At 53.8% G+C, this 11,635-nt stretch overlaps 1 protein-coding gene across 2 annotated transcripts; it reads right to left on the bottom strand.

The window, feature by feature from the left end:
• Positions 1-10,620, bottom strand: KDELR3 (KDEL endoplasmic reticulum protein retention receptor 3). Of its 2 annotated transcripts, none has more exons than XM_054582385.1 (5): positions 10,385-10,620; positions 5,684-5,784; positions 2,376-2,534; positions 1,487-1,739; positions 1-720 (listed from the first exon to the last, which is right to left on the bottom strand). In XM_054582385.1, the coding sequence occupies exons 1-5, from the start codon at positions 10,473-10,475 to the stop codon at positions 680-682; spliced, it is 645 nt and encodes a 214-aa protein (XP_054438360.1). In that variant the 5' UTR covers positions 10,476-10,620; the 3' UTR covers positions 1-679. The 2 variants fall into 2 exon arrangements, with proteins under 2 accessions (XP_054438360.1, XP_054438361.1); XM_054582386.1 differs by having other exon boundaries at positions 1-506.
• Between the last annotated feature and the right edge of the window lie 1,015 nt (positions 10,621-11,635).

The following is an 11,635-nucleotide window of genomic DNA, read 5'->3' as shown; positions in this document are numbered from 1 at the left end:
TTTTATTACTCAAAAATTCTGACTATAGCCAAATGGCAGTTGGTACTCGTAGAGTTATTATTTGCTTCAAGACAAGGGTTGGGAATGTTGGAAATTGCTTTAGCACCTAAAACTGTGAGAGAGAGGGGGGATTGATGGGTGCAAATGCAAAAATTTGAGTTACAAAGCAGTTAAACAGTACCTAATAGGGAAAGCCCTGGGTTTCTTGTTTCCTTTTCCGTAAAGCGGCCTTCACGCTGATGGTGCACAGTTAGGGTGGTTGGTGGGGTTAGATTGGGGGTGGGGCTGCCGCGAGCAACCAGCAAGACTCAAGTCGACTTTGGAGGCGAGACATGGAACTGTGTAAGTCTCGGCAAACCTTGTAAATTGGGTTTGCTTTGTACACAAAGGGACGGCTTTCCACAGTGGGATGGACTGTTTTAGCACAAACCTCAAGGATTCTTGATGTTCCTGTTGGCATCGTATGGCGCCATGTTAGTGTAATTGGCCCAGGCTTTTCATTGCTTCTAGAAGAGAAATGTTAATTGATGAGGTCGTCTAGATAAAATGATCAGTGCTTTGCAGAAATCCATCCGTGCTACGCATTTTTCTGCCTTTAATATTTGGTCTGAGTTGTGTATGAGTTGCTCAGTAGAACATCTCAAATAGTTGGCTTTGTGTCCTTGGTCTCTGAGGGCTCTCAAATTGGCATTGGAAGACTTAACTTCTTTCCTTTAAGGACTAGAAGAAAACAGATGCAATTAGAAGTTATACTGATGAGTGGACTCCTTTATAACTTTGTGCATGATCTTTAATGCCCAGTGCACAGCCATTCAGATGATAAAGCCAAGGGGGAAGCTGTTGCAAGTTAACCACAGGCTTACTGACTTCCATCTTGGTGATAATACTGGCATCGCCACCGTCGTCATCCCCCCCACCCTAGGCCGTAAGTTGAGCATCTGATTCCTTTAGTCCACATCTTACTCGTTCCATCAGCAGTCCCTCAATTGAACTGGAAGATCTGCCCACGTCTCTTTCCAAGACGACTACAGTGGCCCCATAACTAGTTTCCTGTTTTGGCTGCTGGTGGATTGGTCATTGAAATGACTCCTCGAACAGAGAATGCCATGCAAACCCGTTACCCTGGCCTCTACTGATTGTGCTTGATTTCTGGTATGTTCATGTTAATAGATCTTGACTATACTAGCCTTGTAAGTCCTTTAGCCCACTAAGCTGATTCTTGCCTTGAGGCCTATGTATAAGCTGTTCTCTGGGATGGTTTTTTATATACCTCAAACAGGTTACCTCAGAACCGGTCTCCTGTACATTTGTTGGGCTGCTGTTCTGTGGCACCATTTTCTGAAAATGCACATTTGTCTTACTGCATTAAAATAAGCACCAGAGGGGGCAGGGATTGGTCTCTCCACACTTGGTGTATACCCTCAGGTTAATGCGGGTGAGTACCTCTTCAGGCCACTGCCAGCAGCTCTGTTCTCCCAGTACCTACCTTTGGTCACATATAAGTAGAAGAAGTCGCAGTAGAAGATAGTTTGTACCACTCCAGAGACCACTGCAATTTGGTCGTAGAAATTCTCAGTCTGGTATCGCCTGATCCAGTTAGCTAGGTAGAGTGCCCGGTACAGCCCAAGGAAGAACAGGTAGTGAGTTGTAATGGTCTCGGCCTCGCCAGTCTTGCTGATCATGAACAGCTGGGGCAGGATGGCCACGGATTCCAAGTAGATGGAGAAAGTCCAGAGGATCTGAACCAAGGAGAGAATGGCCAGAGGAGGTTGGTCAAGACCAAAAAGGGGATCCCTTTCTCAAAAAAATTTCTGAAATATGTTTACTGGAGAGAGTACAGTGGAATAGTAGATCATGTTAATTTTTCCTATTTTAGTGTATCATTCCACCCTACTTAAGCATGCTTTTTTACACAACAGCATGAACATTCTATAACTCATAATTTTTAATTGTTGCAGAGTTTTATTGTATAAACTCGCCTTAGTTGCTAGTTTCTCAAAATACAGTTTGAACATGAGCTTCAGAACCTCCTGTGTGCCCCACAGGTTCTTGGGCCACAGCTCAGACTGCGGGGTTGAACTCGGCCTGGACTGTGCTGTAGTGCCCTCCATCACCTGTGGGACGGGTCTCGAGCCTTAGGCAGGGCTGTGATGCTTAGTGTGTGAGCATCACTATTTAGATAGGCCCCTTTCAAATGGCACAGCGTGGGTAGCTTGGTGCTAATTTCTAGACTTACAGCGTAATGATGTAATAGTCACAGTTCTAACAAAGCAAGCCATTCCCCAACCCCTCCGCAAAATACAAGCCCAGACACAACTGCAGCCCAGGGGGCGGGACAGCCTTTGAGAATCAGCCCCCGAGGCCCCTTTCCTTACCTCCAGGGGAGTGAAACTGTAATTCTCAAGGAAAGAGAGGCCGATGACTGGGACCAGGAGAAACTCCAGGCGGAAGGTGTCATTCTCACTGTCAAAAGTTTTCCGAAACTTCCCATAGATCATGTACACTGTGACGTAAGCACAGAGGAGAAAAACCACCTGGTGGGGGGGAGGGGTGGAGAGAGACACGTGAAGATTGATGAAGTCGTTTCCCAACCTCTTTGCGGGGCTCCAAAGCCGCCCTGAGTCGGGGCCTGCCACACCTCATGGCAGTGCTCTGCCTTCAGGTGGAAGAGGTGGAACGCACCTGTCATTTTTCTGAGGCCCAGCAGCCTAGAACCTGAAGGTAATGGCCCTTTGTCATATGCTTCCAGTTGGGACTGGCAGTGCTACCGTGAAGACCCAAAGGTGCCCAGGCATCTCCTCACAGTAACGCGTTAGAGGAGCCCGGGTTGGTCTTCGTGGGGGTCTTCAGCAGTGGCATCCCTGGGCACTTCCAAAACCTCCCCTTGCTGGGTGGGCAGCAGTGGCGGGGCGTTCTTTCACGGGGGCTCGCAGCCGTTGATCACTGCTCCTGCGGAAAAGCTCGCCCTCTAATTCACGGCACCTGTCCTCCAGCCTACGCTTCTGGCCTCAGACCTTCCACGCCAGAGGTTCTCAGGCTTGGATGTCCATCAAAATCACACAACTGACTGCCCTGCTCCCAGTTCCGGCTTTGCTAGGTCAGTGGGCCTGAGGATTTAAATTTCTAGCAAGTTTCTACGGGATGCTGACGCTGGTCTGGGACTGCACTGGCCTAAAGAATTATTTGTACTGCAGAAACTCAGGTGATTTCCTGCGAGCCTTTTCTCATGAGAACGAGGCATGCACACTCCGTCTCTGTAGGTCTTACCAGAGGTTTTACACCCTATGGAAAAGTGCCACCCATGAGCACATGTTCTGTGAATGTCTGCAACAGTGACATGTCCCCTGTGACGGGATTCCTATAAAAAGGACCCTGTCCTGTCCACGTCTGAATTTCCAGGCCCTAACTCAGGGCCCACACAACAAGTGCTGGATGAGTGAGTGAGTCAAGGAAGTGCTCATCTCTTCACCTCACAAAAACATGGAAACCAGCCTCTGCGGTGCCCAGACCCGCCAAGGGCTGGGTCTGCAGGGTACAAGCCAGACCCTCGGGCAGAGAATGGCCTAAGCAGGTGGTGTGTGCTGCTTGTGTATTGAATTTAAGTAGACAGTGATTTCAGGCCCTCAGAATGAAGTCTGCACTGACCTCAACACCCCACAGTGAACAGCAGCCTCCTGTCCACCAACCCTCGGAACAAGATGCCTGGAACCCCAAAGGGACATCTCTGAGACAGAGGAGACAGAGAACTCACTTTGGTTAAATAAATATCTTGTGGATATTCGGCACTTGACATATATGCATTTATCTCATATAATCTCCCAATAGCCCTGCAAGATGGGTAGGATTCCCTCCCATGTAGCCTTTTTTCACTTAAAACAGGACTCCTATTAGACATCGTGCCCACCTAAAAACTTCCCAGCCTCCTTTTCAGGTAAGGATGGTCAGTGACGTATATGGAAGTCACTGGGTGGAGTGTGGGAAAAGCTCCTTAGGCAGGGTTTACCCAGCTGGCAGGCATCCTATTGCTCTTTTTCTCCTTCCTCCTCCTTCCCGCGTAAAATGTGATGTAATGGTAGGAGCTCTGGCCCCCATTTTGTGACTCTAAGGCACCTTAAGGACTATATCATCTCCAGGGCCTCTTGTTTAAATATTATGAATTCAAGACTGCAACAGCAGAGTAGTAAACCAAGCATGGGACGCTATGAGCAACTGCACCGGGCACACACCCATGAGTCCCGGTCACATTCAAGACAGCAAAGCGGAAAGTTAAAAGGAATTGCCACCCCAGCCCTGGGTACCCACCTCCAGATTTTATGTTATGAGTGAGACAATAATAAACCCTTATCAAAATGACTCTTATTTTAAGTCTCTGTTACCAGTATCTAAGCAGTAACATCCTATTTTACTGACTCTGAAACCTGGCTCCTTCCACTAAACTCTTGCCTTACAGAGCTAGGATAGCAGGCAAGAAGCTCAGAAAGTGCCTCACTTCGATATAACCCAACAGTCATTGCCCAGGGCCTGTGACATGACAGCAAAGCTTGGATATGCTCAGTTATCCTGTCTGTAAAACGGCCAGGCTTCAAAGCAACAGCTTCCCATCCCAAAATTAAGTCCAAACCGTTGCCCTGCACCACTGGCCCTCGCCCATGGCGCTCCCACCACTGGCCTTCTGTCTGTCCTTTAAACACGCCATGCTTGTTTTGTCTTGGGGGGTCTTGGGGGGAGGGCGACTGAGCACCAGCTAGTCCTTCTGCCTAGAGTGTACTTTCTGACCTATACATGGCTGGTTGGTTCCTTGTGTCATTCAGCTCTCACCTTCCATGTCACCTCTACAGAAATATATATATGTTTTTAGAGAGAGGGAGAGAAACATTGATTGGTTGCCTATCGAACGCACCTCGACCAGGGACCGAACCTACAACCTAGGCATGTGCCCTGACCAGGGTTTAAACCTCGACCTTTTGCTTTGCAGGGCAATGCCCAACCCACTGAGCTGCACCGCTCAGGGCAGAAAGGCCCTGCTGGATCATACTCCCTGAATAGCCCCCTACTCATTCTCTATTTTTAAAAAAAAATTTTAAATAATTGAATATAAATCCCCTGCCCCTGACACAGAGTCCAGCACAAAACAATTGCTGGGCAAACCACCCTATTTTAATTATTTGCATAGCCTTATCCATAACCCTAACCAAAGTTTTTCTTGCTTGTTTTATTATCTGTCTCCCAGTTCAAATATAGCTCCCACAAGAACAGGAACCTCATATCCTCCTCAGGTATCTGGCTCTCAGTAGGTACTCAACAAATATTTGTTGGATGGGTGGTTGAATAAGTAAGTTCTTTGAAAGCTCAGGATAACATGTTTGATTTTTTTTTTTTTTTTGCTTATGTTTTTGATCGGTATAATAGCTAACATTTACTGAGTGTTTAATATACGACAGCTATTGTATATTTACTTTTATTACCTCATTTAATTTTCACAACAAAACTAGGATCTAGCATCTTCATTTTGCAGAGGAGGAAACTGAGGCACCCAGAGGCCTGAGGTCTTGGCCTAGCCGAGGCCCGGCAGCTGCTACGCAGCAAGGCCAGGACTCCAGCCACGTCTGCCCGGCCCCACAGCCTGGCTTGCCAAGCACTCGGCCCCGGCAGGCTCCCCCACCACGGCCTCCCACGGCCTTACCTTCATGACGGTGTTGTAGATGGAGATGAAGTTGGTGAACAGGTCCAGGTACCTGGTGGTGAAGACGAGAGCGAAAAGGATCTGGCTCTTCCCAGAGATGCCTACGGCCAGAGGGGGACAGGAGACAGTGAGGACACAGAGTCCCAGGCCCACCCACACAAGAAGCCTGGAGCCTGAGCAGGAAAGGCCTCCAGAGTGTCCAGTCGCCTTTAATGACGACGCCCTGCCCAGGGGCTGGCGCTCCAGAGAGACAGGAAGTGGCCCATCTCCTGAGCTCACACGAGTCTCTTCCTTTCGTTGGGCTGCAGCCTGTCTCCCAGCCTCCAAGTAGCCTGAACACTGAGTGCCCAGCGCCCCGTGCAAGGCCTGCCTCGGTTCCTGCCCTGCAAGGAGTGTCGCGTGGTGTCATCTGTCCCGGGGGCTGTGGGGGTGCTGAGGCTTCTGTGCTCCACCCCCAGAGCCCCACTGACAGTCCCCAAAGCCCTGCCTTCTGGAGAGCAGCTCACTGACTTTACAGGGAGGACTCACCAGAGACCAGAGCCGGTGGGGGAGGGCGCAGGGCCCGGGGAGCATTCTATTTTATTTTTCCAAATTTTAAACATTTTTTTAAAGCCTTGTTTTCTAGTCATAAACATTATGACTATTTTTACTCTTTGTAAATCAAAAATCAGAAAATATATAAAGCTGTAAATTAAAAAGCTACCATCACCTGAACCCCAAAGCCTCCGTGTGCACGCTTCCAAATCTTTGTTGGCTCCAGCATACATGTGACACACATGCACACACGTGACATGTGCAGAGGCATGGAGATGGCAAAACTGGAGTCATGCTTCCTATGCTATTCCCTTACCTGCTTTGGCCTCTTTCTTTTGGGGCTTTTTAATTAAAAAATAATTTTAGATTTACAGAAGTGTTGTAAAGACAGTCCTGAGAGTTCCCATGCACCCCTCACCTGGCTTCCTCCCTGTTAACATCTCGCACAAGCACAGAACGCTGACCACAGCTGCGAAATGAACATGGTATAGCGCCACTGACCACACACCAGGCCGCGCTGGGATTTCACCAGTGTTCACACTGATGCCCTTTTTCTGTTCCAGGATCCAATTCAGGAACTGAAGCTCCATTGAACTGGCATGCTCCCTAGTCTCCTTTGCACTACTTTGGTTTATTTACTTTTATTGATGGATTTGAGAGAGAGTGAGAGAAACATCAGTTTGTTGTTCCATGTATTGATGCATCTAGTGGTTGATTCTTGTATGTGCCCTGACCGGGGAGCAAACTCACATCTTGGCTATCGGAACAACGCTCTAGCCAACTGAGTTGCCCAGCCAGGGCTCCTTTGGGCTGCTTCTGATACAACATGGAGATGGTTTCAGAACAAGGGGAGCAGAGGCCCTGCCTCCCTTTTCTCTAGCTTTCTCAAGCCCACCGCCTCTGGAGACTTCACCAAACCACACCTGTCAATGCGCCCACGCCCCCAAAGGTCAGCTCTGCCCTCACTCAACCAAACTATCGTCCCAAACTGCGTCTGTCCTGAACCACTGTCCGCATCGCTGATTTCTCTCTGCCTCTGGCTGTTTCTGTCCTCCTCGCCACCTAAACCTCTCATCTCCCTTTGCCTTTTGCCCTTTGCCATCTCAGCCGACATGCCAGGGATGCTCCAGCTTCAGACTCTCCTCCCGTTCTGACCTATATATTCCTGCCTGGCCAAACCCACTCTTTCCCCTGAACCCCCGCCTCTTCCTGTCTCCCTCCCTCATCAAGGCCATCGTGCCCTCCAATGCTAAGGCCAGAAAACCAAGAGGTGTCCTTGAGTCTCTCTCCCTTTGTCCCTCCCACTCCCTGCTTCTCAGCTCCACAGCTCCCACTCCGGTGCCCCTCACTCAGCCCAGCCACCCCACCTCGGTGACCCCCCAGCGAGTTTTCCCAAGTTTTTCCTTGTTGCCCATCCCTCCCCCAATTCCACCCAGCAACCAGTGGGCTATTTGTAAAATAAAGTTCTGCTTAAAGCCCTTCAGTGGCCCCCAAGTGCCCTTAAAATGAAGAACCAAATCCTTATGGCTCGGGAGGGCCTGCCTGGGTCGTCCCTGGGGCCCCATCTGATCGCTCTCCTCCTCGCTCCCTCCCTGCAGGCCTGGCGGGATTTTATCCTAAATGTAATGGAGCAACTGGGCACTGAGAAGGGATATTACCTGATTCAGGGTCTGGTTCCTTCACACACACAAGGTTTTTATTTATTTATTTTTAGAGAGAGGGGAAGGGAGGGAGGGAGAGAGAGAGAAAGAAACATCAATGTGAAGGAGAAACATTGATCAGTAGCCTCTTGGGCTCACCCCGACCGCACTGAACCCGCAGCCCAGGTATGAGCCCAGACACCCAACGAACTGAGCCACGCCGATTGGGTCAGGGCGGGGAGAGGAGATGGATCTTCTTAATTACTGAGGATGAACACGGCTGAGGCCCCTAACATTCTGGAGAGCGCTGGGTCTGGGTCCAAGCTGCCTACCAGCATGGCAAGCCTGAGCCCCGCTGTCCTTATCTGTGAAATGGGCACCTTCACACAACGGGGCAGGGCTGGTGTGCGGACTAAGGGGGACGCAAGGGGAATGTGAGTGCCTCCCTGGGGGTCTGGCACTGCAGCCGGGTTGAGAGTGAGCCCCCTAGGGAGCCCATACCGACCAGCTCTGGGGAGTGCCTGTTGCTGCGCCACCCCCACCCCCTCTGTTCAGGAGGTTCCCCGGGAGGCAGCCCTGGTGGCGGATGCTTGGCCACCCCTCTGACTGACCTCCCGCCTTGCCCTCTCCCCATCTTCAGCCTGCCAGGCCCCTGAGCTTCACTCACATGTTCCCCGGTGACTGCGAGCCCCGATGACTTAGAGCGCGGTGGTTCTCCCACTCTTCTGAAAGCAATGACTAATTTCCACAAAAGCCGGCTGAGCATGGAGACGCAGGGCACGGAAGAGAACGTGAGAGGCCCTGAGGGCTCCTAAGCACATTGGGGACCACTGACCAGATGCAGCCCTCCCTCCCCAGTGACAGATGAGAAAACTGAAGCCCAAGGTCACACACTGAGTCAAGGGCAGAGCAAGACAAAGCCCCAGTCCTTGCTGCCTTCAGGGGGGTCACAGCGGGCCCTGCTCCTCGGGGCTGACAGTGCCTGGCCTCCAGGCCCCTCACCTCCGCAGACTTCAGCCAGGCCGGGCCGATCCCTCTGCACACACGCAGGCTGTCCTTTCTCTCCCCATAGCCCTGAGCTGAAAAATCCTATCACTTACTCAGTTGCTACCACTGTTGCTTGTAGGCGGTCTCCCATGGCTAGAAAGCCTGCTTCCGCAGCCTGGGGTCCTGTCTGTGGGCTGGGCCGGGCCGGGCCGGGGGCAGCGCCCCTCCTGGTTGCACTTGTGCACCCGGCCCAGGGTCCGCCATGGCAGTGCAGGGAGAAGCCCAAGCAAACCAGGCTCTTCACCCGCCGAAGCCTTGTGCCCCCCCCCTCGCCCCGTCTCCCCTCCCAGCATTCCTGGGTCCCCTCCCCGTAGGAGGAACTGTGAGTGCCTATCTCTTCAGAAACCTCAAACCAGGGTGGCCCTGCAATCATTCCCTCTGCAACGACCCTCCAATTGGCACCCACCTCTCAGTGCCACCAAGCCTCCCGAGCTGGTGGCCTCCACACTGCCCCCTCTGCCTCCGCTCTAGGAGCCTCCGCACAGCTTCCAGGTCCCCTTCCAAGACCCATGCCCTTGCTCCCAAACCTCCCATGGCTCCCCAGTCCCAGCTCCCTAGCTTGACAGAGAGGGCCCTGTCGCATGTAGACCATCCTCCCCCTAGACTCACCTCCCTCCCGGACCACCCCCAAATTGAGCTGCTCACCCTTCCAGGGACATGCCCTGCTCTCTGCGACCTCTGCACTTTGCACCCCCATGTCCTCCACACAGCACACCCTTCTGGGTGACACCCTGCCAATCCCCCAGGACCCAGCCCAGAGCAGCATCGTCCGAGACGCCTTCAAGGGTTGGCTCTCTGCCTTCCAGCCCCCACTAGGAGCCTACGCTCATCTCTGTACCCCCTCACCCCAGCGCCGAGCCCAGGGCGACGCCTGCAGGACCCCAGCAGACAGAGGTGGCCACAAGGGGCCTGGGCAGCCTCTTAATGTCTGGGCCCAAGAGGGACCCCTCCTGTGCTCCCCAGGCTTCTTCTCAGGGGCAACTCCATGCCCACCTGGGCGAGGCTTGGCCCCTCCTGCCTCATCAATGCGGGGTTGGGGTGGGGACAGAATGGAAAGACAGAGTTGGGGCAGCTGTGTTCACACCTCCTCTGCACCACCCCCCACCTCTGCCCCTGCCCGGGCCCTTCCACCCTGGGCCTGAGTGAAGGTAGAGAGAACAATGGGCCTGGGAGGGAGGTGTCACCTCCCCTTATCCCCTCCCCTTCCAACTAGCAGTGGCAAAGGGGAGGGGCTGGGAGGGCAGTGAAAAGCACAAGCCCACCCAGTCTCCAAGTCCTGCTCTTTGATATGGTACAACTTTAAATTTTCTTTGGAAGCCAAGCTGTGCAAACTGTTTCACCCCCCAGCCCAAGTCCCCACCCTGAACAGACATCAGGAGGTCCCTCCCAAGCCCTGCAGGCAGAGGGTGTGGAGTGGGCCAGCAGAGGCGAGGCGGCCCAGGCCCTGGGACCCTCCACCTCCCGCCGGGGCCGCCCTCACCTGTGCAGCACTTGGACCTCCAGATCTTCCCCAGCAGCAAGATCATGGCCAGGAGGTGGCTCAGGTCGCCGAGGATACGGAACACGTTCATGGCCCAGCCCGCCGGCCCCGCACCCGGGCGCAGCCAACTCCTGGGAAACTTTCTGGTGGGAAAGGCGGCTGCCACGTCCCCGGCCCGGCCCGGCCTGTGGGTCCCGCGCGCCCCTGTCCGCGCCTCCGAGCTCCGAACTCCGCCCGGGTGCCACCGCTCTGCCAGCGCGCTCTCGGCCGGGCGGTGACGTGGCCAGGCCGGCCGCCGAGCTTGGGAGCCAGGAAGCGTCGCCGCCCGACGGCCCGCCCCCGGCCCGTCCCAGAGCCTTGGCTCCCGGGCGGGCGGGGCGGCTGGCCAGCCGGGGGTTTCCGGTCTGGGCTCGCAGCCGCCGCCGAGGCCGTTCTGTGCAGCGAGGGGCTCGCCCGTCCCGCACCGCCGATGCCGAGAGGTGGCCTCCTGGAGGCCGGGAAATGCCTCCCCTCCTCAGAACCCGGGGTCCTCCCGCAGGTGACCTCGGGCAAGCCAATGGCCCCCCCTCTCTGCCTCAGTTCCCTCATCCGTACACAGCGCTAAAAACACCAGTGCCAGTGGGGAAGTGCGGGCCTGCCTGCCAGGGCTGACATGAGCCTAGCAGCTTGGACGCACCATGTACACGGGGACCGCTTCTATTGTCCTCGGTGCGGGGGGCGGGGGGTTGAGCCCTCCTCCTTGGGCCTGGTGGGCTGAGAAGAGCTGGAGGCCAGTCTCCCGCGCCGCCCTGTTTATTAGAATAGCCATCTTGTCCTGACCTGACTTATGGGAGGGGAGCGGTGGCGCCCTAAGGCCTCCTAGGATTGGAGTTGGGGTGACCTCACTAATGTTTCCTTCCTCCTGGTATGACGAGATGTAAAACAGGAGCACAGGTCCTGACTGGTGGCCCAGAGGGTTGGGCTTTGTCCCTACAACCCAGGGGTTGCCCGGGCAAGGCACAGGCCTACGTGGCAGGCCAGGCCCCGGGCTGGGGGCATGTGAGAAGCAAGTGATCCGTGTTTCTCTCACTCATTGATGTTTTCTCCCTCCCTTCCCTTCTCTCTAAAAATAAATAAATAAATAAAATATTTAAAAAAAAAAAAAACACAGCAGGAGCACGGGCCAGGAGAGAGTCCAGGGGGCTGGAGGTGTTGGCGAGGAAGCAGGGAGGCAGGAAGGGTGAAGGGCGACCAACCAGGCGTGGCGGGGAG

Source organism: Pteronotus mesoamericanus, unplaced genomic scaffold (genome assembly GCF_021234165.1).
Source record: "Pteronotus mesoamericanus isolate MK-2021 breed Mesoamerican mustached bat unplaced genomic scaffold, CSHL_Meso_final contig_702, whole genome shotgun sequence".
Lineage (NCBI taxonomy): Eukaryota > Metazoa > Chordata > Mammalia > Chiroptera > Mormoopidae > Pteronotus > Pteronotus mesoamericanus.
Note: the sequence above shows the minus strand (reverse complement) of the source record. Positions and strands in the feature narration are given on the sequence as shown.